Source organism: Oncorhynchus clarkii, chromosome 1 (genome assembly GCF_045791955.1).
Source record: "Oncorhynchus clarkii lewisi isolate Uvic-CL-2024 chromosome 1, UVic_Ocla_1.0, whole genome shotgun sequence".
Classification (NCBI taxonomy): Eukaryota; Metazoa; Chordata; class Actinopteri; order Salmoniformes; family Salmonidae; genus Oncorhynchus; species Oncorhynchus clarkii.
Window position 1 is genome coordinate 58,202,509 of NC_092147.1, and position 22,785 is coordinate 58,225,293.

The 22,785-nt window shown below is 46.7% G+C and overlaps 1 protein-coding gene across 1 annotated transcript; it reads right to left on the reverse strand.

The window, feature by feature from the left end:
- Nucleotides 1-624: 624 nt before the first annotated feature.
- Nucleotides 625-19,265, reverse strand: c1h10orf71 (chromosome 1 C10orf71 homolog). Its single transcript, XM_071154048.1, has 2 exons — nucleotides 18,692-19,265; nucleotides 625-14,066 (listed from the first exon to the last, which is right to left on the reverse strand). Exon 2 carries the CDS (start codon nucleotides 13,821-13,823, stop codon nucleotides 2,097-2,099), a length of 11,727 nt encoding a protein of 3,908 aa, XP_071010149.1. The 5' UTR covers nucleotides 13,824-14,066; nucleotides 18,692-19,265; the 3' UTR covers nucleotides 625-2,096.
- Between the last annotated feature and the right edge of the window lie 3,520 nt (nucleotides 19,266-22,785).

Below are 22,785 nucleotides of genomic sequence, written 5' to 3' on the forward strand. Positions count from 1 at the left end.
GACTCAGTTACACCAAGCTCTGTCTGGAGGAATGGGCCAAAATTCACCCAGCTGGGAAGCTTGTGGAAGGCTACCCGAAACGTTTGACCCAAGTTAAACAATTTAAAGGCAATGCTACCAAATACTAATTGAGTGTATGTAAACTTCTGACCCACTGGGAATGTGATGAAATAAATAAAAGCTGAAATAAATCATTCTCTCTACTATTATTCTGCCATTTCACATTCTTAAAATAAAGTGGTGATCCTATCTGACCTAAGACAGGGAATTTTTACTCAGATTAAATGTCAGGAATTGTGAAAAACTGAGTTGAAGTATATTTGGCTAAGGTGTATGTAAACTTCCAACTTCAACTGTACATAAATGAACATAAATGCACCATAAGAAATGACTGGAGCCTTTTGCAGGCTATGTGGGAGGACAGTGTCCTGAAAAGGCTACAAAAAATGTGATTATGAAGGCTCTGGACACCAAATCTACTATTATATTGAAGGAGAAGAGGAATGGAGAAGATCGCGGTTATGTACTTATCACGTCCACTAGGTGGTATCTTAGTCAGCTACTGAGTTCATTATCAGATAACTAATTTAGTCAACAACAAAAACAAAAAACAACAAATAACACATCATTTGTTTATTTGCTTCTTTACAAAGTGCTTCTGAAATACATCCAAAATACTGACAAAGAAAGTTAATACAAAGTGATAAATTGTGCTTTTGTTAATAAGCCACACTATATTATTCACAGCAAGGGAGAAACCCTGTACACATTTCTCACTTCAGAAATGTGGATCTATTTATTGAAATCAAATCTGCTAAACGTTCATATTGAAATCAGTGTTCACATCTACACAATGTGGCTGCATATTTGCATAAATACAGGTTTTGTGTTCACTTTGCATAGACCTTTCAGTTTAGGTGACATACAGTATAATGGTTAAATTCCCCATATGCCACTATTCTGACATATTCTAATGAGACCTTGTTGCAGAACCGCCACCACATTGTTTGACAATATTTCATGCACACCAACCAAACTGAGGTCTAAATAATAATCCAATCCATTTGATGTTTACACTGGTAACAGATGTAGCTCATGAGAACTTCAGTTTCTACAACCTGTTCAACTGCATCCCCAGAAGTACTATCCGCCTCGAAAACGGTTAAATACTGTAGATATCTATTGTGTTGTATTCTTATTCACTATTCACTGATATTAGTAAACGTTCTAGGTGACCATGACAAATCGATAAAATGCACCACGAGAATATCCTGACAGCATATCACATTCAAAATATGGAATGGTAAACATTTCTGTGAAACAGTTAATAATAAATAGCCTTTAATCTAATTCATAATTCCACCACAAAACAACAAAAATATCAACATCAGCAATGTAACAGCAAGCTTTACAAAATGTCTCAGAAGAGGGATAATTTTCAAAAGAAAACAAAACAAAATAGTCAATTTCAGCAGACAAAGATCTTAAATAAGTCACATATAAAGCCACATCGCTTCACTCGCAACACACACACACACACACACACACACACACACACACACACACACACACACACACACACACACACACACACACACACACACACACACACACACACACACACACACACTGCGGCTACTGTCTATTATCTATCCGGTTGCCTAGTTTATTCTATTTATTTATTGCCAGACAATTATTTTATTTTATTTAGTATCCAATCTTTAACTCTGCATTGTTGGAAAAGGACCCGTAAGTAAGCATTTCACTGTTAGTCTACACCTGTTGTCTATGAAGCATGTGGATTTTTTCATTTGATTTGTTCTTATAACTATGTATTGGGCTTCTGTGAAATCTGTATTTGTGCATGTAAATGCAATCAAACGCTTTAAAACACAGCTGTTTATTCAATTACATGAAATGCTATTCAGCCTTTATAAGTCTCTTTGATGCTTGAACCGCTGCTCTAGAGAGACCAGGGCTGTGCTCATTATCAGGGCACGTAACGGAAAAAGTCAATTTCAGTCCATTTCCTTCTGTTTGGTGCCTAATGAACACGACCCTAACAGGACTTGTGAAACAAAAGCTGTCAATCAGTGTCACCAGTCACCAGAATCCATAGCAAAGTCCTCCAGCTCGCTCATGGTGATGATATCACGGTGGGGGGCGGAGTTAGTATCATCACCGTCCACTGCTCCTTTGTCCAGCTGGTTGTGTGTGACGTACGCAGCGTGTGTGTCATGGACAGTGTGTGTGTCATGAGCTGTGTCCATGTAAGGTGTCTGCTCTTGGCTGTAGCTCTGTCCATATGTCTCTCTCCCAATTATCTCCTCCTCTCCTTCATAACACTGGCTGCTCCAGCCCTCTCCCTGCCTCTCTCCCTCCTCTGCCCAACCCTGACTCTCCTCTGTGGGCTGTGGGTCCTGGGTGGGAGACACCAAGGCAGACATTCCAGAGAGAGACCTGTGAGTGGGCAGGGATGATACGGGCATGGGCTGGTATCTCTGGGGGTATCCCTGGTAGAGCACATAGGGCTGGCTTGCTGGAGGAGCCAGGGGCTGGGTGTATGGGGGATATGTTTGGGGTTGGGGCTGGGTGTATGAGTCTTCGGGAAGGGACTGGGGATAACACTGTGGCTGGGGCTGAGACAGAGAGCCTCCCTGGCCTGGCTGACGGACATTCAGTTGGACGTACTTCCTCGTCTCTGGGTCAAAGAAGGTCTTGGTCTTCACCTGGACAGGCATGTCCACCACAAAGTACTGACCAGACCCCGGGTCCTGTAGAACCTTCTTCTGGGTTAAACCTTGGGTGAAGTGCTGGGGGAGGTTGAGGGAGGGTGGGGAAGGGTAGTAGGGGTCGACGTGGTACTGAGGGACATTCAGGTGGGAGGTGAGGGGGGAGGCCAGGGGTGAGACAAGGTGTCTGGGGGGAGCATGGTGGTGGTGGGTGGGGGAGGAGGGCACACTGGCCACTTGCGTTGTGACTCGGGGGTGGGAGACAGGGGGTGAGGCATGGGGTGAGGCGAGGGGAAGGGAGGCAGGGGCTTTGGCGTGGGGGGAGGCATGGAAGAATGGGTGATGAGCGGATCCTACATCAGTTGGAGAACAGGGGACACTGGAGATGTGAGTTGGGGCAAGGGGCAGGGAGATAGGGGCAGCGAAATGGGGGGAGGCACGAGCGTGACGGTTGGAGGATCGAAGCTCTGAGGGTGAGGAGGGGACACTAGCGACCGCATGGACCGGTTTCTCCACTAGGTCAGCAGTGCTGTCTGTCTCAGTCTTCAACTCTTTCTTTATCCTGCGGGTTGTGAGCCTCTTGGCTCTCCGTAGAGCTTTCTCACTCTTAGGAGGAACCGTCGGGGGCTTCCCCAGTGGCCGTCCTACGTCGCTGATAAAACTGCAGGCTGAATCTGGCCTGCCATAGCCCCCCCTGCTGGCGAACTCAGAGTCAGACAGGTCGGCTACACTGGTGGCATAACTCTCAACATCCCCAGACATGTTGCTGATCATCGAGCGAGAGTCATCGTCGTCCAGAGCCACATTCCTTCTGGATAGGAGCCTGGAGTAAGGGTGTGTGTAGGTGGTCTCCGAGGGGGCGGTGAACTCTTTCGAGGGCTGAGTCTCTCGGATGCGGGGGAGTCGGTGTGACGAGATGGCGGAGTCGTGATACACAGGAGTCCCGGCGCTCTCTCTCAGCCTTTCATTTATGCTCTCTCCTGTCCTCTCAAGCTCCTCGTCTCCCATCTCTGATCCGCTCCAAAGGGCTGATCCCACCCTGAACTCTTCTCCAAAGCTCTTGTGGAAGAGTGGTTTGACTGACTTGGTGAGTGAGGAGCCTCTGAAGGTGTTGTCTTTGACTCTGAACATGGTGGGCTTGCCCCCAAGGGCAGGGGAGGAGGTGTTGGAGCGGGTGGAAGGGGGGGCAGGGGAGGTAGGGAGGTGAGATCTACCATAGGACTCCCAGTCCTCAAGGTCCCCCCTGCGTGGGGAGGGCTGGGGGGAGAAGAGGGGTATGTCCCTGGGTCTGGTTTGACCCTCAGGGCTGCTGATGGAGTAATACTGGAGAGCATCCATCTTCTCCTTCTCTCTCTGTCTCACCCTCTGCTTCTCCTCTGTCTTCTCCTCCTCTCTCTGTCGCTGTGGGTCTCTCCTCTCCTTCTCTTTCCTCTCTTTCTCTTTCTGTCTCGCCATCTTTTCCTCATCTCTTTGTCGCCGTTGCTCTCTCCTCTCCTCTTTCCTCGCCTCCTCTTTCCTCTCCTCCTCTTTCTGTTTCACCATCCATTCCTCCTCTTTCTTTTCCTCCTCTCTACATTGCTGCTCCTCTCTCCTTTCCTCCTCTATCTGTCTCGCCCTCATCTCCCCCTCGTTCATCCCGTCAATCTGTCGTTGTTTCCCTATCCTCTCCCCTTTCTTCTCCTCCTCTTTCTGTCTCACCATCCTCTCCTCTTTCCTCTCCTCCTCTTTCTGTTTCGCCATCCTCTCCTCTTTCCTCTCCTCCTCTTTCTGTCTCGCCATCCTCTCCTCTTTCCTCTTCTCCTCTTTCTGTCTCGCCATCCTCTCCTCTTTCCTCTCCTCCTCTTTCCTCTCCTCCTCTTTCTGTCTCACCATCCTCTCCACTTCTCTCTGTCTTGCCCTCTCCTCCTTTTTTCTCTGTTGCTCTCTCCTCTCTTCCTCTTTCAGATCCTCCTCTTTCTGTCTTGCTATCCTCTCCTCTTCTCTCTGTCTCTCCCTCCTCATCTCCTCTTTCCTCTCCTCTTCTATCTGTCTCACCCTCCTCTCCTCCTCTTTCTTCTCCTCTTTCTGTCGCTGTTGTTCTATTCTGTCCTTCTCCTCTTTCTGTCTCACCACCCTCTCCTCCTCTTTCTTCTCCTCTTTCTGTCGCTGTTGTTCTATTCTGTCCTTCTCCTCCTCTTTCTGTCTCACCACCTTCTCCTCCTCTCTCTGTCGCTGTTGCTCTCTCCTCTCCTCCTCTTTCTTCTCCTCCTCTCTCTGCCGCTGTTGCTCTCTCCTCTCCTTCTCATTATTCTCCTCCTCTCTCTGTCGCTGTTGCTCTCTCCTCTCCTTCTCATTCTTCTCCTCCTCTTTCTGTCTCGCCATTCTCTCTTCTTCTCTCTGTCTTGCCCTCCTCTCCTCCTCTTTCTTCTCCTCTCTCTGTCGCTGTTGCTCTCTCCTCTCCTTCTCCTCCTCTTTCTGTCTCGCCATTCTCTCTTCTTCTCTCTGTCTTGCCCTCTTCTCCTCCTCTTTCTTCTCCTCCTCTTTCTGTCGCTGTTGCTCTCTCCTCTCCTTCTCCTCTTTCTGTCTCGCCATTCTCTCTGCTTCTCTCTGTCTTGTCCTCCTCTCCTCCTCTTTCTTCTCCTCCTCTCTCTGTCGCTGTTGCTCCCTCCTCTCCTTCTCATTCTTCTCTTCCTCTTTCTGTCTCGCCATTCTCTCTTCTTCTCTCTGTCTTGCCCTCCTCTCCTCCTCTTTCTTCTCCTCCTCTCTCTGTCGCTGTTGCTCTCTCCTCTCCTTCTCCTCCTCTTTCTGTCTCGCCATTCTCTCTTCTTCTCTCTGTCTTGCCCTCCTCTCCTCCTCTTTCTTCTCCTCCTCTCTCTGTCGCTGTTGCTCCCTCCTCTCCTTCTCATTCTTCTCTTCCTCTTTCTGTCTCGCCATTCTCTCTTCTTCTCTCTGTCTTGCCCTCCTCTCCTCCTCTTTCTTCTCCTCCTCTCTCTGTCGCTGTTGCTCTCTCCTCTCCTTCTCATTCTTCTCCTCCTCTTTCTGTCTCGCCATTCTCTCTTCTTCTCTCTGTCTTGCCCTCCTCTCCTCCTCTTTCTTCTCCTCCTCTCTCTGTCGCTGTTGCTCTCTCCTCTCCTTCTCCTCCTCTTTCTGTCTCGCCATTCTCTCTGCTTCTCTCTGTCTTGCCCTCCTCTCCTCCTCTTTCTTCTCCTCCTCTCTCTGTCGCTGTTGCTCCCTCCTCTCCTTCTCATTCTTCTCTTCCTCTTTCTGTCTCGCCATTCTCTCTTCTTCTCTCTGTCTTGCCCTCTTCTCCTCCTCTTTCTTCTCCTCCTCTCTCTGCCGCTGTTGCTCTCTCCTCTCCTTCTCATTCTTCTCCTCCTCTTTCTGTCTCGCCATTCTCTCTTCTTCTCTCTGTCTTGCCCTCCTCTCCTCCTCTTTCTTCACCTCCTCTCTCTGTCGCTGTTGCTCTCTCCTCTCATCCTCTTTCCTCTTCTCCTCTTTCTGTCTCGCCCTCTCCTCCTCCTCTTTATGTTCCTCCTCTCTGTGGCACTGTTGCTCTCTCCTCTCCTTCTCTTTCTTCTCTTCCTCTCTCTGTCTCGCCATCTTCTCCTCTTCTCTCTGTCTCTTCCTCCTCTCCTCCGCCTTCTTCTCCTCTCTCCGTCGCTGTTGCTCTCTTCTCTCTTCCTCTTTCCTCTCGTCTTCTTTCTGTCTCGCAATCGCCATCCTCTCCTCATCTCTCCATCTTACCTTCCTTTCCTCCTCTTTCCTCTCCTCTTTGTTTCTCACCATCCTCTCATCCGCTCTCTGTCTTGTCTTCCTCTCCTCCTCTTTCCTCTGCTCCTCTCTCTGTCTCTCTCTCCTCTCCTCTCTCTTCTCCATGCTATATATGTCTCCCAGAGAGGCCTGTGTTGCATGTGTTTTCTCCATATATTGCGTTGCCTCTGTAGGGGAGAACGGGTCTTTTCCAGGCATGTCAACATGGGTGGGTTGGGTCGGTTGTTGTGAGAAAGAGGGGTTTCTGGTCTTAACGTCAACCTGTGAGGGTATGGCGCGAGCTGGCAGAGGAGGATTCTGGGATTGATAGAGCCTTTGGTTCCAATCAATCCCAGATTGGTACCCAAGTTGGTACCCTGAAGTGGTTGCATGTTCTGGCTGTGGCACAGTGTCGTGTTTAAGAGAGTGTGTCTCTGTGAATCCTTCAGTAGTTTTTGCCTCATTGAATGAGATTGGCTGTTTTTCCTTTTCCCTCAGTTTGATCGTCCCTTTCTTTCTCTGTTCCGGCTCCATGGAAGACAACACTCCTATCTTAGCCTCCGTGTTTAGTTTGGAGGGAATCTCTGGTCCTTTCACAGATACTTCTTCTTTCCTCGACACCCCTCCGGTCACTGTGTGGTCTTGTTGTTCAACTGTAAAGACTGGACATCTACTGCGGTGAGTCTGTATCATGGGGAAATATCCATCCTTTCTGCTTGGACTGTCCACGTTAGGAGGGGAATCTTCTTCTGTAGAGATCACCTTTAGTCTGGCGTAGTCTGCGATGGCAGTAGGGACAGTAGGCAGCGCCTTCTGTCTTGGTTTCACCTCTGATTTCTGCGACACTTTTTCACTTGGAAGTGCTGGGTTATGCTCTCTCTCTCTTGCTGTTGTCTCCACGTTGTCATTCTCACTCACACCTGACACAACACGGATGGCTATACTATCAATGTGAACATTGTTGTCACCAGTGGGTTTCTCTGCTCCTGAAGAAACCTGTTCGGTAACTGAGTGACCTTCAGTAGTTTTGTGGTTGTCAATCTCACTTATTAATGACACAACATGGACTGTAATACTTCCTATGTGTAAATTCTCCACTTGGCCATCTTGAACACTGATGTCTTTGCCACCTTGAATGACACTGCTCTTTTCCATTTCCACTGCTGCAAGGTCGGCCTTGCCGATGCTTTCATTAGAAGGATGGTTGTTGTTTGCGTAGTCGTTAGGGTTTCTTGCAGTGATGCTATGTTTAAAGAGGAGAGGTTGAGTTTCAGCCAACTGTTTATTTTTAGCCGATTTGACCTCTGCTGTGCGTCCATCTTTAACTGCAGAGGTGTCATGGAGTAGAGTTTCCCTCTGAGACTGATCTCTCCCATACGATTTAGGAATCTCCCGTGAGTAATTCTCGTTCCTCACAGATTTGTCATTTTTCTCTGGATTTTTCCTTGTGGTTTCAGGTGCACTTCTAGCCTGCTTACTCCCACTCATAACACATTCTGTTTTAGGTTCACCTTTCCCTTCTGGCAACTGTGTTTGCTGTTTAACTCTGGTCTTTTCTGTAATTACAGGTTCAGCAAATGTAGTGTCTTCCCTTTTGCTTGTTACAATTGATTTAACTGCATTTTCCGAAACTCTTTCATCTGCAATGGGAGCCATGGCTGGAGGAGTCTCTTGTTTCAAATGGCCTGAATTGTTGCTGGGAAGTTGACCTGAGCTGAGTTCATTTCTATTGGAAATAATTGCCTCTTTTTCCATGTTTAGCTTATCTTTTACCGGGGTGGGATGATGTGGAGTAAAAACATTGTCTTCATTCACTGAGGGTTCTCTTATGGTCACCATTATCCCCATGATCTGCAAACTGTCACCGGAAATGGCCTCATTTGCACTTTCCTCCCTCTTTGACTGATGCACTTCCTTTTCAATTACATCACTGACCTTTGACCCGTTTATGGCCTGTTCCAGTGATGCTCTTGACTGTTGACCATCACTGACAGCCGATGCTTCAGTTTTAGCTGGCTCTTTATGTTCTGATTGAGGTGCTTCCTTCCTGACGCTGAGTTGGCTGTTTGTTTGTTTTTCAACCCTGGATGGATCATTTTTAACGCTTGTCACTTCCTGTCCGTTCTGTCCTCTCTCTCTCTGTTCCTGGTGCTTGGTGGGGTTTCTTGATAAGAGTCTGTCTCGTTTACCAAAACCTTTCTCTTTGATGGCTGAGATCTCCTTTTCAGCGTGGGCCTTCAGTTTTGACGTCAGTATCTCTTGCTTGGTCTGGCCTTTCTCTTTTAGTGACAGAGCTCTGAATGAGGACGGATGGACGTCTTTCATCATAGCTACAGTGTGGTCAGCAGGCTTCGTCTTTCTCTCAATCTGACTGGCCAGTTTGAATTGCTTGGATGACTCGCTGTACACCCATTGACCCTCATTCCCCCGCTCATGTTTATTAGTGGCAGGTGCATTATTCTGAGTCTTTTTACTGTCATCTGTTGCAGCTACATCCTTAGAGGGCTGTTTGTTTTCCTTAGCTGAAACTGCATGACTGAACCCGTATTTCTCTCTCAATCTGTTGTAGTCATCTACCCCCCTGTCTACCCTTTCATACCTGCTGGTGGGAGAGACATCTTTCTGTTGGAGTGTTTTGTTCTCTGCCTTTGCAGATATGTTGAGATTGGTGAGTTTGTCATCTGCTGCTGAAACGGCTTCGTTGACAGTGTGCTTTCTCTCCCTCAGTCGCTCTCTCTTCACCTGTTCATAGTCTCTGGTAGTGAGGATATCATTTATACCGTATCTGTCCTCACTGGCTGACCATGAACTGTACTGAGCAGGTTCATCATTCTTTGCTTTTGCCAGCTTTGCTTTAGCTAACTCTGCTTTAGCAGTTTCTGCTTTAGCTTGTTCCGTTTTAGCTAACTCTGCTTTAGCCAACTCTGCTTTAACCAACTCTGCTTTAACCAACTCTGCTTTAGCAGTTTCTGCTTTAGCTTGTTCTGTTTTAGCTAACTCTGCTTTAGCCAACTCTGCTTTAACCAACTCTGCTTTAGCCAACTCTGCTTTAGCCAACTCTGCTTTAGCTTGTTCCCCTTGAGTTTTAGCTAACTCTTCTTTATCTTTCTCTGCTTTAGCCAACTCTGTTTTTGCTAGCTCTGATTTCACTTTCTCTGCTTTAGACTGTTCTGCTTGAGCTTTAGCTAACTTTGCTTTAGCTAGTTTAGCTTTAGCAAGATCTGCTTTTGCTTGTTCTGTTTGAGCTTTTGCTAACTCTACTTTAGCTAGTTCAGCTTTAGCTTGCTCTGCTTTGTTTTGTTCTGCTTTAGGTAACTCAACTTTAGCTTTGTCTGCTCTAGCGCTCACTGATTTAGCTTGTTCTGCTTTAGCCAACTCTGCTTTAGCTATCTCTGGTTTCACTTGTTCTGCTTTAGCCTGCTCTGCTTTAGCTAACTCAGTTGTAGCTTTCTCTGCTTTTTCTAGTTCTGCTCTAGCTTGCTCTACTTTAGCATGTTTAGCTTGAGCTAACTCCGATTTAGCTTGTTCTGCTTTAGCTAACTCTGCGGTAGCTAACTCTGCTTCAGCTATATCTGCTTGAACTTGTTCTGCTTTATCTTGCTCTAATTTAGCTTGTTCCGCTTTAGCTAGCTCTGCTTTAGCTAACTCTGCTTCAGCTATACCTGCTTGAACGTGCTCTGCTTTATCTAGCTCTGCTTTCACTTTCTCTGTTTTAGCCTGTTTTGATTGAGCTAACACTGCTTTATTTTGCTCTATTTGAGCTTGTTCTGCTTTAGCTAGCTCTGCTTTAGCTAGCCCTGTTGTGTGCATCTTATTGGGGTCATTTGTTGTACTTTTGGGATATTGGTGACTGTTAATTGCACTAAATTCTCCATTTGTCTGTTGCAGTATTGTAGCAGTCCTGTCGGTATACTGGTTGTGATCTTTTGCACATTGTGCTGTTGTAGCTGCATTGTCTCTGTATTGTCTGTTCTCATTCTTGTATGAAGAATTCCACTGTATATCCTGGTCATATTGTTGTTTATCTACATATCCTTCGTGTCTGGGTAGTTTGTTGTCTTCCACCCATGGGGCATGTGGTTTTCTCTGAACAGGTTGCTCTCTTTCTGTCAGGGTGTTATGGACTGTATATGTTCTTTCACCTTCCGAATACAGACTCTGTTTTCTGTGGTCTTGTCCTGTACCCCTGTACAAGTGATCATTTTGGTTCTGATACTTCTCTTTGGTGGTGAGAGATTCCTCATTGACTCGATACTGATCTACAATTCCATACTTGTCCATGAAAGTCCCAGAATAGTATTGGTCTTTTACAGTGTCTCTGATGATCTGCTGACTAAGAGGGCAGACTGTGTTTTGAGTGAATCTGTTTGACAGTTCCTCCTGATTGGCCAGTGTGTGGTCAGGAACTGGAAGCATGTCCTTATATGGAAGGATATTTTGACCTATTAAGACTTCACCAGCTGGATGCAGCCTTCCATCAGATGCATTCTGCTCCCCCTGTTCTCTCTTTTCTTGTTGTCCATATATATTCCACTCATTTCCATATTTCTGGTTTGGGTCCTGCTTCATTGTAGCTGCTCTTTGTGAGGGTAGAGACTGTTTGTCTTTCTCTATTAGCGCAGCGATCTCCCCTTTCCATGGAGGCACTTCTGTTGTAACTCTGTCATTCACACCCAAACCATATTTGTTCTCTCTTACGTGCTCACATCCACCTGCCTTTGTGTATCTCTCTACTGTAGTCTGGTTTGTATTGGGCTCAAAACTTTGTTTGGATACTAGTGCGTCTCTGTTTACAGTGTTGGTTTGGTTTGGAGGGATTCCATCTATCCTGTAAGTGTCTGGGACTGCTGGGGGTGGGTTAGCGGTAAAATTGGGGCTAGGGTAAGGTTTGGGCTTAGTGCTAGGGAGGTGTGAGCTCACTGTGGGAAGGGTGTTGTCTAGACCTGGTTTCGTGGGGCTGACTTGCTCATACATATCATTTTGGAGGAGCTCAGTCCTACTTATTTCATCGGATTTAATAAATTGTGATATCCCACCTTGGCCGTCCTGACTGGTAGTGAGCGGATCTCTGTTTCTGCAGTTTCCACTGTACTCCTGACGGTAAACCATCTCCTCCTGAGTCTGAGACGACTTCACGGACTGATGGGCCTCTGGTTTACTAGTGTCTGTGTAATCCAAGTGTTGGTCAGAGTGTGCAGTGGTTGGCTGCAATGAAGGGCTATACTGTGGGTTGGTATGGGGGTGAAATGAAGTGTCTATTGCATTGGGCTCCTCCTGTACTACCACCTGGGGAACAGAGATGTCTAAGATAGCTGGCATATCTATCACTGTGTCTCTGGGCTCATAGCCGTCCAGGTTAGATTTACTCCTGCCAGTCACCTCCAGGCCTTTGAACTTGGTGGGACTGTATGTGCTTTTCACCCTCTTCCTATTGTCTTTCAGGTTGAAGAGGAGACCGGAGGCTCTGGACTTGTAGCTGGACATCCTCACCTCTGGTGTGGCCCCCCTTCTCTCCCTCTCTCTCTCGCCCCAGACGGTGGGCTGTTCGAGAGGGAGGGAGGGTGAGAGGGCGTACTGTAGCACCTCTGAGGTGGTGTCAGTGTCTTGCGGATTGTGGATGACAGGTGTTAACTGCTGGGTGAAGTTAAAGGGAGTGGTGCTGGTGTTGCTAGCGACTACACCCGGCTCCACTGCTACTGTGGCGGGGGGTTGCTCGATGGCGACTGAGGGTGAGAGGGCGTACTGCAGAGCTTCTGAGGTGTCCTGATGGTTATGGATGACAGGCGTCAGCAGCTGGGTGATGTTAAAGGGCGTTGTGCTGGTGTTGCTAGCGACTACACCCTGCTCCACTGCTACTGTGCTAACCTTGTTGTGAAAGGAAATGACACTGTTCTTGTTGCCTTTCACTGCACTACTCTGCTCGGCGCTGTTTAGGACTGTTGTAACACTCTGCTCTGCGGTCAATTTGGTAAACCTCTCAGTGTGCTGGAACTCAGTGATGGCGCTGACAGCATCGTGGCCACGCCGGGACCTCTCACTGGTAGGAGAGACCGTCGAGGGACGGAGTGAGGGATATCTGTTTGACCCCACGCTCTGGGTGCGTTTCCATGGTGGGTGGTGACCGACCAGCTCAGACTCAGAGCGTTTCTCCAGGGCTGAGGCCTTCTGCAGCACTGTGGAGCCTCCCTCCAGGGGCTTACGTTGGGGTCCGTACACTGTCTCCTTGATCCCAGGGTGGGCGTAGAACTGCTGTTCGAATGTCAGCTCCTTGTACATGGGTGAGTCGTACCATTTAGGGAAGTCTGCAGGGGACATAAACCCGGAGACACCCCCCTGCTGGAAGGGGAACCTGTTATGGTCTCTCCACAGGGGCTGGAAGGGGCTGAACTCACTATGGAGAAAGAAGTTAGAGGTTGAGTTGAGCTGTGCAAACATGCTTTGTTTACTACAGTGTTTTCTGTGGGAGGATCTCATAAAGGAGGATGTTTTGTCCATCTGAGACACAGCAGAAGATACCTCAGAGGGGTACAGGCTGTTCCTACTGGGGGGTAAGGGGCCTGTCTGCTGGGAGAAGGTGCCGGCCGCGGGGAAGGCGCCAGTGTTAAAGTTATGTGGGTATGCCGTAGAGAACTCAGACAGCTCTCTCTGGATGCTCATCAGAGCTGACTTGTCCCAGGAGGACTCATTGTTCCAGTCCCTGAGTTTCCCCTCCATCCACCCGTCCCCACCTCCATAACCCTCCGAGCTAAAGGCTTTGATGAGAGAGGAGACTCGGGAGCGACTGCGACGCTGCTGCCAGCTGGTGTCAGACCCTCCATAACTCAGGAAGGATAGTCTCTCCTCCCTCAGAGTCTTCTCCTGCTGAGACACGTCTATGAAGGAGTGCTGGAATGTGGTAGACACCCTTCCATCTGTTCTCCCCTCCCCTTGCCCTTCCCACCCTGAATAACCCTGGTTCTCTAAACCATACTGTCCTGTCCACATCCTCCCCTCCCCTTCCCAACCCGCCTCACCCCCTCCCTGGCCATATTGCTGGAGACTGAGGCTGAAGCTCTCGTGGGCGGCTCTCTTGAGAGCATCCCTTTCCCTGTCCTCCTTCTCCTGGGCAGCTATAATATCTTGGCTGAAGGCCTGGTGTCTCTCCCTCTGAGCTGACGGTGAGGAGCCCAGGTCAGAGTCATTGTAAATGGCTTCTTCCCCAATGCAGAGGCTCCTGAAGGCTCGGTCAGTCAGGCTGCTGACCTCACGGTCTGTGTCATCCAGGATCGAGCCTCCACTGGATGTGTCGCTCAAGCCGCCGCTGCTGTGCTTCCTGTGGCCGCTGCCCCTCCGGCTGAAGTGGCGCTTCTCTACCGTCGTCATGGGTAAAGCTCAATCACACACCTCACACACACACACTCACATTCACTCAGACACAGCTCATGTCTACTGCTCAGTCACACACCCAGACAGCAGTGTTTAGCTGGGGCTGGGTTAGGAAACCTCAGAGGGGCCCAATCAGTCTCTTTGGAGGGCCTTAGCCCCAAAGGCGTGGTTGTATTCCAGGTGGGCCCCTAAGGCTTATTGCATTTCTGCAGCAGAAGGAGCCGTGACATCCTGTGTGTCCTGCAGGAGGAGAATAGACGAGAGAACAGAGTTAAAAGTAGAAAAGGCCTAAAATTCTTCTTTAACCTAAATCTATTGAATGAATGTTTGACTGTGTCTTCATGACCATCAGGCTTTTTCTTTGTTGCCCTAAAAGGGAACATACAAGTAAGTTGTCCCATATAACTTCACATCAAGCTACTATTAAGTGCAAGGGGATACTGGTGGTCGTTTAGCATTTGAACAAGAGCTATTTATTTAAAGCGATTTTCTGTTCATTAAGCAGCGATGGAAAAGGAGATTCATGGTTTCTTTTTAGTATTTATTTCATTCAGGTGTAGATAGATAGACAAGTGATTCGGCCTAAGCCTTCATCAGAGTCATGAAACCAATATGAAAATAAAGCTCTTTGGCCACACACACCAGCGGTGGGTTTTGCGTTGAAAAGAAAGATGCATATGCAGAAACTAACCCCCGTATCTACTGTAAAATATGGTGGTGGATCTATTTTTCTTCCACTGGTGCTGCGGCCCTTGCTAAGGTCAACGCCATTATGATTTTTCCCAGTACCAGGATATTTTAACCAACAACCTGGTTGCCTTTGCCAGGAGGCTGAAACTTGGCCGCAAGTGGATCTTCCAGCAAGACATTAACCCCAAGCACACATCAAAATCCACAAAGAAATTAATTGACCATGGCCATCTCAGTCTCCGGACTTGAACCCCATTGAAAACCTGTGGTTTGAAGAGGGCAGTCCATCAGCGCAAATGAAGGATATCAAGGATCTGGAAAGTTTCTGCATGGTGTTCTCCAATCTCATAAAACATTTTTAGAAAAAGGCTCAGTGACCTTATCCTTGCAACCCTATCTTTTTGCAAAAAATAATTTGTAATTTCTGTGACAAATTGTATTAGTATAAAATATATTTCCCCCAGTTTTTTAGGATACAATATGCACTACATGACCAAAAGAGTGTGGACACCACCAAAATCATGGTCATTAATATGGAGTTGATCCCACCTTTGCTGCTATAACAGCCTCCACTCTTCTGGGGAGGCTTTCCACTAGATGTTGGAACATTGCTGCGGGGACTTGCTTCCATTCATCCACAAGAGCATTAGTGAGGTCGGGCACTAATGTTGGGCGATTAGGCCTAGATTGCAGTCTACGTTCCAATTCATCCCAAAGGTATTCGATGAGGTTGAGGTCAGGGCTCTGTGCAGGCCAGTCAAGTTCTTCCGCACGGATCTCGACAAACCATTTCTGTATGGACCTCACTTAGTGCATGGGGGCATTGTCATGCTAAAACAGGAAAGGGCCTTCCCCAAGTTGGAAGCACAGAATCGTCTAGAATGTCATTGTACGCTATATGCATTAAGATTTCCCTACACTGACACTAAGGGGCCTAGCCCGAACCATGATAAACAGCCCCAGATCATTATTCCTCCTCGACCAAACTGTACAGTTGGCACTAAGTTTTGGCGCAGGTAGCGTTCTCCTGACATCAGACAAACCCAGATTCATCTGTCGGACTGCCAGATGGTGAATCGTGGTTCATCACTCCAGAGAATGCGTTTCCACTGCTCCAGAATGGCGGCGAGCTTTACACCACTCCAGCCGACGCTTGGCATTTCTCATGGTGATCTTAGGCTTGTCTGCAGCTGCTCGGCCATGGAAACCCATTTTATTAAGTTTCCAACAAACAGTTATTGTGCTGACGTTGCTTCCAAAGGCAATTTGAAACTCGTTAGTGAGTGTTGCAACCGAGGACAGTCCCGTTCTGTGAGCTTGTGTGGCCTACCACTTTCTGGTCGAGCTGTTGTTGCTCCTAGACGTTTTCACTTCACAACAACAGCACTTACAGTTGACCGGGGAAGCTCTAGCAGTGCAGAAATTTGACTAACTGACTTGTTGGAAAGGTGACATCCTATGACGATGCCACGTTGAAAGTCACTGAGCTCATCAGTAAGGTCATTCTACTGACAATGTTTGTGTATGGAGATTGCATGGCTGTGTGCTCGAGTTTATACATCTGTCAACAACGGGTGTGACTGATAGCCGAATCCGATCATTTGAAGGGGTGTCCACATACTCTTGTATGCATAGTGTAGCTCAGTATTTGTATATATTTTATACCATATTTTTTGCTCATCTTTATCAGGGTGCCAATCATTATGGACCTAACTGTATACACTATCTAATATAAAGTTCATGCATCCGGCTTCTTGAACTTGACCAAGTCATCATTAGCAATTTCATGTGAGATTTTACTCAATGTTTGTCGAGTCGTTCATAAGAACAAGATCAGCAGTTCAATGGCTTAAATCTAAAACTGAATAGTGATGTTGCATGGAGTGGTAGGATGAAAATAATGATAGATTGCTTTCATTAGACTAAATATTTTCTTGATACTACATACACACATTCTTTGGTGCCATGTGTCCCTAATAGGTATGTTATTACGTGTTAGTTACACAGATCAAAATGTAAACAGATAATTACATAAACTGCAAGAAAGCTATAAAACCTGTTAGTAACAATTACGTACCTATACACTGTAAATACACTATACCTGCCTATGTAACTACCATGTAAATACCAGAGGAGGCTGGTCCTGGGAGGAAGAGGAAGAGGAGGATGGTCTTTCTCACAAATTAATTGCTGCTTGTTCAAGGATTATACAATATTGTACCTGAGGCGGCCAAACGTCAGTTCTCAAAACTGAAAAGAAGACATTAAATGGGACATAAGGCTCTATACGATGAAAACAATCACCTGATCATTTCATTTGACAAATCAGTTAAAGTCCTTTCCTTTTCCTTACCCACTACAGTATTTCCCATCAATGAATGACATATCCTGTGTCTCTAAAGAATAACTGAGATCTGTAAATTGTTAAAGTTGCCAACAGCGCTACAGTATTGTGCACATTCCCTTGGGAATTTAAAGGAATGTTCCATTCAAATTTTTGGAGGCGATGTTTTGTTTGCTTATTGAATTACTTAATAGACATATTTTGTTGAGTTAGAATGGCATATAAGCGTACCATTCACCCTGAATGGTACGAGGAGTGTAATACAGGGCGATCATCATGGGTGATTCATTTTACTGCAGCTGCCAGGCAGTCTTTACCCTGCCCAGAATATCTACTGATGGGCCATTAATACCTCCTGACCTGACTGGGAGGATCACACAGCACTCATTACATACCAGACACACTACAGTAACCAGATGCAGACCACACTACAGCAATACCGGTCAGATACAAGACAGACCCGGGATTTTGATTGCACTGACCTGGGATTCACAGAAAAGCTGCATTCAGTATCGCAGAATATCCATCATACATCCATCATACCAGCCCAGTCTTAAAATGCACTATACAAAAGTATGTGGACACCCCTTCAAATTAGTGGATTTGGCTATTTCAGTCACACCCGTTGATGACAGGTGTATAAAATTGAGCACACAGCCATGCAATCTCCATAGCTAAACATTGGCAGTAGAATTGCCTTACTGAGGAGCTCAGTGACTTTCAACATAGTGCCAGCTTTCATCAAATTTCTGACCTGCTAGAGCTGCTTCGGTCAACTGTAAGTGCTGTTATTGTGAAGTGGAAACATCTAAGAGCAACAACGGCTCGTTTCTGAATGCATAGTGCCAACTGTATTGTTTGGTCGAGGAATAATGGTCTGGGGCTGTTTTTCATGGTTTGCGCAACTTCGTTCCAGTGAAGGGAAATGTTAATGCTACAGCATACAATGACATTCTAGATGATTCTGTGAATTCAACTTTGTGGCAACAGTTTGGGGAATGCCCCGTGCACAAAGCGAGGTCCATGCAGAAATGGTTTGTCAAGATCGGTGTGGAAGAACTTAACTGGACTGCACAGAACCCTGACCTCAACCCCGTCGCACACCTTTGGGATGAATTGGAATCCTGATTGCGAGCCAGGCCTAATCACTCAACATCAGTGCTTGACCTCACTAATGCTTTTGTGGATGAACGAAAGCAAGTCCCCGCAGCAATGTTCCAACATCTAGTGGAAGCCTTCCCAGAAGAGTGGAGGTTGTTTTAGTAGCAAAGAGGGGACCAACTCCATATTAATGCCCATGATTTTGGAATGAGATGTTAGACGAGCAGGTGTCCACATACTTTTGGTCATGTAGTTCACCTCATTAAACGTACAGATTGTCTCTAGTCCTAGCTCCACGGTCTTTGATGCCCATAATCTTATCTCTCCTGTCATAAGGTGATTTCGTTTCATCTGTGCATGCGGCAGGTTTATTTTTAACCAATGAAGGTCCTCTAAAACCTGATACCACTGGGCCTCCAGTTAAAACGGCTGGTGGTCAGTTACAGTTACACCTTACTGAACCTAGCACGATATAACAGAAACCGTTAGTGTACTTTTGGTCATGTAGTGTACCTATTCCAGTCCCATGTTCACAGGTTTCAATTGCAGTCAGTCCAATGCAGTGAAAGACTGTGCAGCAACAGCTATTTTCAGTGAATGTGTCAACCATACAGTACCCAGGGGAGATAAGCGCACATGCGTTCCTTCAGACAGTATCTATCTACCCCTGTTCGTGACCAAAAAAAAAACACAAAGCAGTGGGTGGAAAGAAACCGGCGTACTCTCTTACCTTCTGCTGCTGTATTCCATATTCGTGTAGTGATCTTTTAGTAAATCCTCAAACACAAGTCTGTCCTGAGGAGAGCCTTGGCATGCTGCACCAAGCCAGCAGCTGCAGAAAGACAGGCCCTTTGTTGCCCAGAGCCCTCTCAGACAGCACACTGACCGCTCTGTGCCTCTCTACTCAACATGCTGCTCCAGCCCAGTCCTCCATCCATACAGTACTCTCTCAGGCCTCGGAGCGCTGGTCAGAGGCTTGGTTAGACGAAGGGTCTGAAGACCAGGCGGAGAAAGACGAGCCGTCCAGGAGAAAGCTAGTGTGGTAGGCTGGGGACGGTTACCAGGGCCTTCAACTAGTGCACATAACCAGCTATCTGACAGACGGTCGGTGTCGAGTGTCAGACAGATGAAACAAACAGGCCCCTCAAACTATTTATAAATCTTCTCCGCTAACGGCTAATGCTAATGGATAGTTGCTAACAGCACCTCGAAAGACTATAAAACATAGAGGGAAAAACATGGGTCTAAAGTTAGAAGAGAACCCTTTTCCTCCAGTTCTGTTGTTGTGGTAAGGGGATGGGGGTAAGAGGAGGGGGTGCTTGGGCACATGTGCCCCTTTGGGAAATAAAAATAGCCTGTTGAGCTCACTTCTGAGCTCACCCTTTTCATATGGCTACAGAGAGAAGAGCTACAGCGCATCAACAAATAGTTTCTGAGCCTCCCACAGATAAGGACAAAGATTTCAACTTCGATTCTAGAAGTTGTTCATTGTGTTTTTGACCATAGATAGGACCATTATCTACCAACTCCAGACCATGTGCGCTGTAATTTCTCCTGTACAATTTTCAGCAATCAGCCAGCCTCTCTGTTTGTATTCCAGGTATTCTGTTTATAGTCTTCAGTTCTGAGTGTGTATTACAGCTCAAGGGAACATGCACCGCTAAAACAATGCCCTGCACGGTTTCTGGATATTTTTTCCTGGCAAGATCTGCACTAGCTGAAATCCACATGGTTGTTGTTTTGGCAGTGTAAGAGTTGGAACTGCTTTAGAGCTGTCAAATCTACAAGCGGCTCCTTGCGCGGACACTGCCAACGGATGCAACGAAACCACACCAACTTTATGTCTGACAAATCCCACGCTGCCGCGTTTGAAGTTCATGCAGTTCAAAACACTCAAATTGCAAGTTCAAACACTCAAATGCATGATGTTCTGTTGTCCACACCTCGATTAGACTGATGGCCTATCCCTATCCAAATTAACATAAAATACCACAGTTACACCTCTAGACCCATAAAGATGGTGCCGAAGAACATGGCTGACTTTTTATTTTTTCCCGAATAATTGTGCAGTATTGTAATTTTTTTCAGCGTTTTCTGTAACTTTTATTTTTTTTACTAATTGTGTACATAATGTTGCTGCTACCATCTCTTATGACCGAAAATAACGTCTGGACATCAGAAAAGCGATTATTCACCGCGGACTGGAAGACACTTTTTCCTTTAATGTGTCTGACGGGAGGATATCCTGCTTTCACTGGAACAGGTGCAGATCCACACCTTTGCGTGAAGAAAAGACGCCGGAAAAGGGAAGCAGATCGGGGATCCTTCTGAGAAGCGAGTAAACTCCCAATGCCTTCCATTCTCCTTGCTAACGTGCAATCGTTAGAAAATGTAATTGATGACCTACTATTAAGATTATCTTACCAACGGGACATTAAAAACTGTAACATCTTATGTTTCACCGAGACATGGCTGAAAGAAGAAATGAACAATGTAGACCTGGCGGGATTTTCCATGCACCAGCAGAACAGAGACACTACCGCTGGTAAGACAAGGGGTGGGGGTGTGTGTCTTTTTGCCAATAGCAGCTGGTGCGCGATGTCTAATATTAAAGAAGTCTCAAGGTATTTCTCACCTGAGGTAGAGTACCTTATGATAAGCTGTCGACCACACTATCTACCAAGCGAGTTCTCATCTGTATTATTTGTAGCTGTTTATTTACCACCACAAAGCAAAGCTGGCACTAAGACTGCTCTCAACCAACTCTATAAGACCATAAGCAAAGAAGAAAATGCTCACCCAGAAGTGGCGCTTCTAGTGGATGGGGACTTTAACGCAGGAAAACTTAAATCAGTTTTACCAAATTTTTACCAACATGTTACATGTGCAACCAGGGAGAAAAAAAATCCTAGACCACCTGTACTCCACACACAGAGATGCATACAAAACTCTCTTCTCCGCCCTCCATTTGGCAAATCTGACCACAATTCTGTCCTCCTGTTTCCTGCTTACAAGCTAAAACTAAAGCAGGAAGTAGCAGTGACTCGCTCAATAAGTGGTCAGATGACACGGATGCTACACTACAGGACTGTTTTGATAAGACAGACTGGAAAATGTTCCGGGATTCATCCAATGGCATTGAGGAATACACCACCTCAGTCATCGGCTTCATCAATAAGTGCGTCGATGATGTCGTCCCCACAGTGACTGTACGTACATATTCCAACCAGAAGCCATGGATTACAGAAATCATCCGCATCGAGCTAAAGGCTAGAGCTGCTGCTTTCAAGGAGAGGTACACTATAATCTGGAAATTTATAAGAAATCCCTCTATGCCATCAGATGAACCATCAAACAAGCAAAGCGTCAATACAGGATTAAGATTGAATCCTACTATACCGGCTCTGAATCTCATTGGATGTGGCATGGCTTGAAAACTATTACGGACTACAAAGGGAAACTCAGACGCGAGCTGCCCAGTGACGCGAGCCTGCCAGACGAGTTAAATGCCTTTAATGCTCGTTTCGAGGCAAGCAACACTAAAGATCCACAGATGACGCAATCTCAATTGCACTCCACACAGCCCTTTCTCACCTAGACAAAAGCAACACCTATGTGAGAATGCTGTTCATCGACTACAGTTCAGCATTCAACACCATAGTGCCCATGAAGCTCATCACTAAGCTAAGGACTCTGGGACTAAACACCTCCCTCTGCAACTGGATCCAGGACTTCCTGACGGGCAACCCCCAGGTGGTAAGAGTAGGCAACGCTGAGCATTAACACTGGGGCCCCTCAGGGGTGTGTACTTAGTCCCCTCCTGTATTCCCTGTTCACCCACGACTGCGTGTTCAAACACGACTACAACACCATCATTAAGTTTGCTGAAGACACAACAGTGCCTGAACCTGATCACCGACAACGATGAGACGGCCTATAGAGAGGAGGTCAGAGACCTGGCAGTGTGGTGCCAGGACTACACCCTCTCCTTCAATGTGAGCAAGACAAAGGAGCTGATCGTGGACTACAGGAAAAGGCGGGCCGAACATCGGCAGGGCTGTTGTGGAGCGGATCGAGAGTTTCAAGTTCCTTGGTGTTGACATCCTCAAACAAACTATCATGGTCCAAACATACCAAGACAGTCATGAAGAGTGCACGACAAAACCTTTTCCCCTTCAGGAGACTGAAAAGATTTGGCATGGGCCCTCAGATCCTCAAAAGGTTCTACAGCTGCAGCATCGAGAGCATCCTGACCGGTTGCATCACCACCTGGTATGGTAACTGCTCGGCATCTGACCGTAAGGCACTATAGAGGGTAGTGCGAACGGCCCAGTACATCATCAGTACATCCTGCCATCCAGGACCTATATAATAGGCAGTGTTAGAGGAAAGCCCATAAAATTGTCAGAGACTCCAGTCACCCAGGTTATAGACTGTTTTCTCTGCTACCGCATGGCAAGCGGTACCGGAGCACCAAGTCTAGGACCTAAAGGCTCCTCAACAGCTTCTACCCCCAAACCATTAGACTGCTGACCCCCCCTTCCCCCACACCCTTGTACACTGCTGCTACTCGCTGTTTCTTTGTTACCTATGCATGGTCACTTCGACCCCACCTACATTTACAGATTACCTCAACTAGCCTGTACCCATGCACACTGACTCGGTCAGTCTCATTATTGCTATTCTTATTGTGTTACTTTTTATTATTACTTTTTATTTTAGCCTACTTGGTAAATATTTTCTTCTTCTTGAACTGTACTGTTTGTTAAGGGCTTGTAAGTAATCATTTCACGGTAAAGTCTACATTTGTTGTATTTGGCGCAT

Excerpts from the sequence above, each read along its gene's own strand:
- c1h10orf71 (XM_071154048.1), bottom strand. The coding sequence starts at position 13,823 with ATGACGACGGTAGAGAAGCGCCACTTCAGCCGGAGGGGCAGCGGCCAC.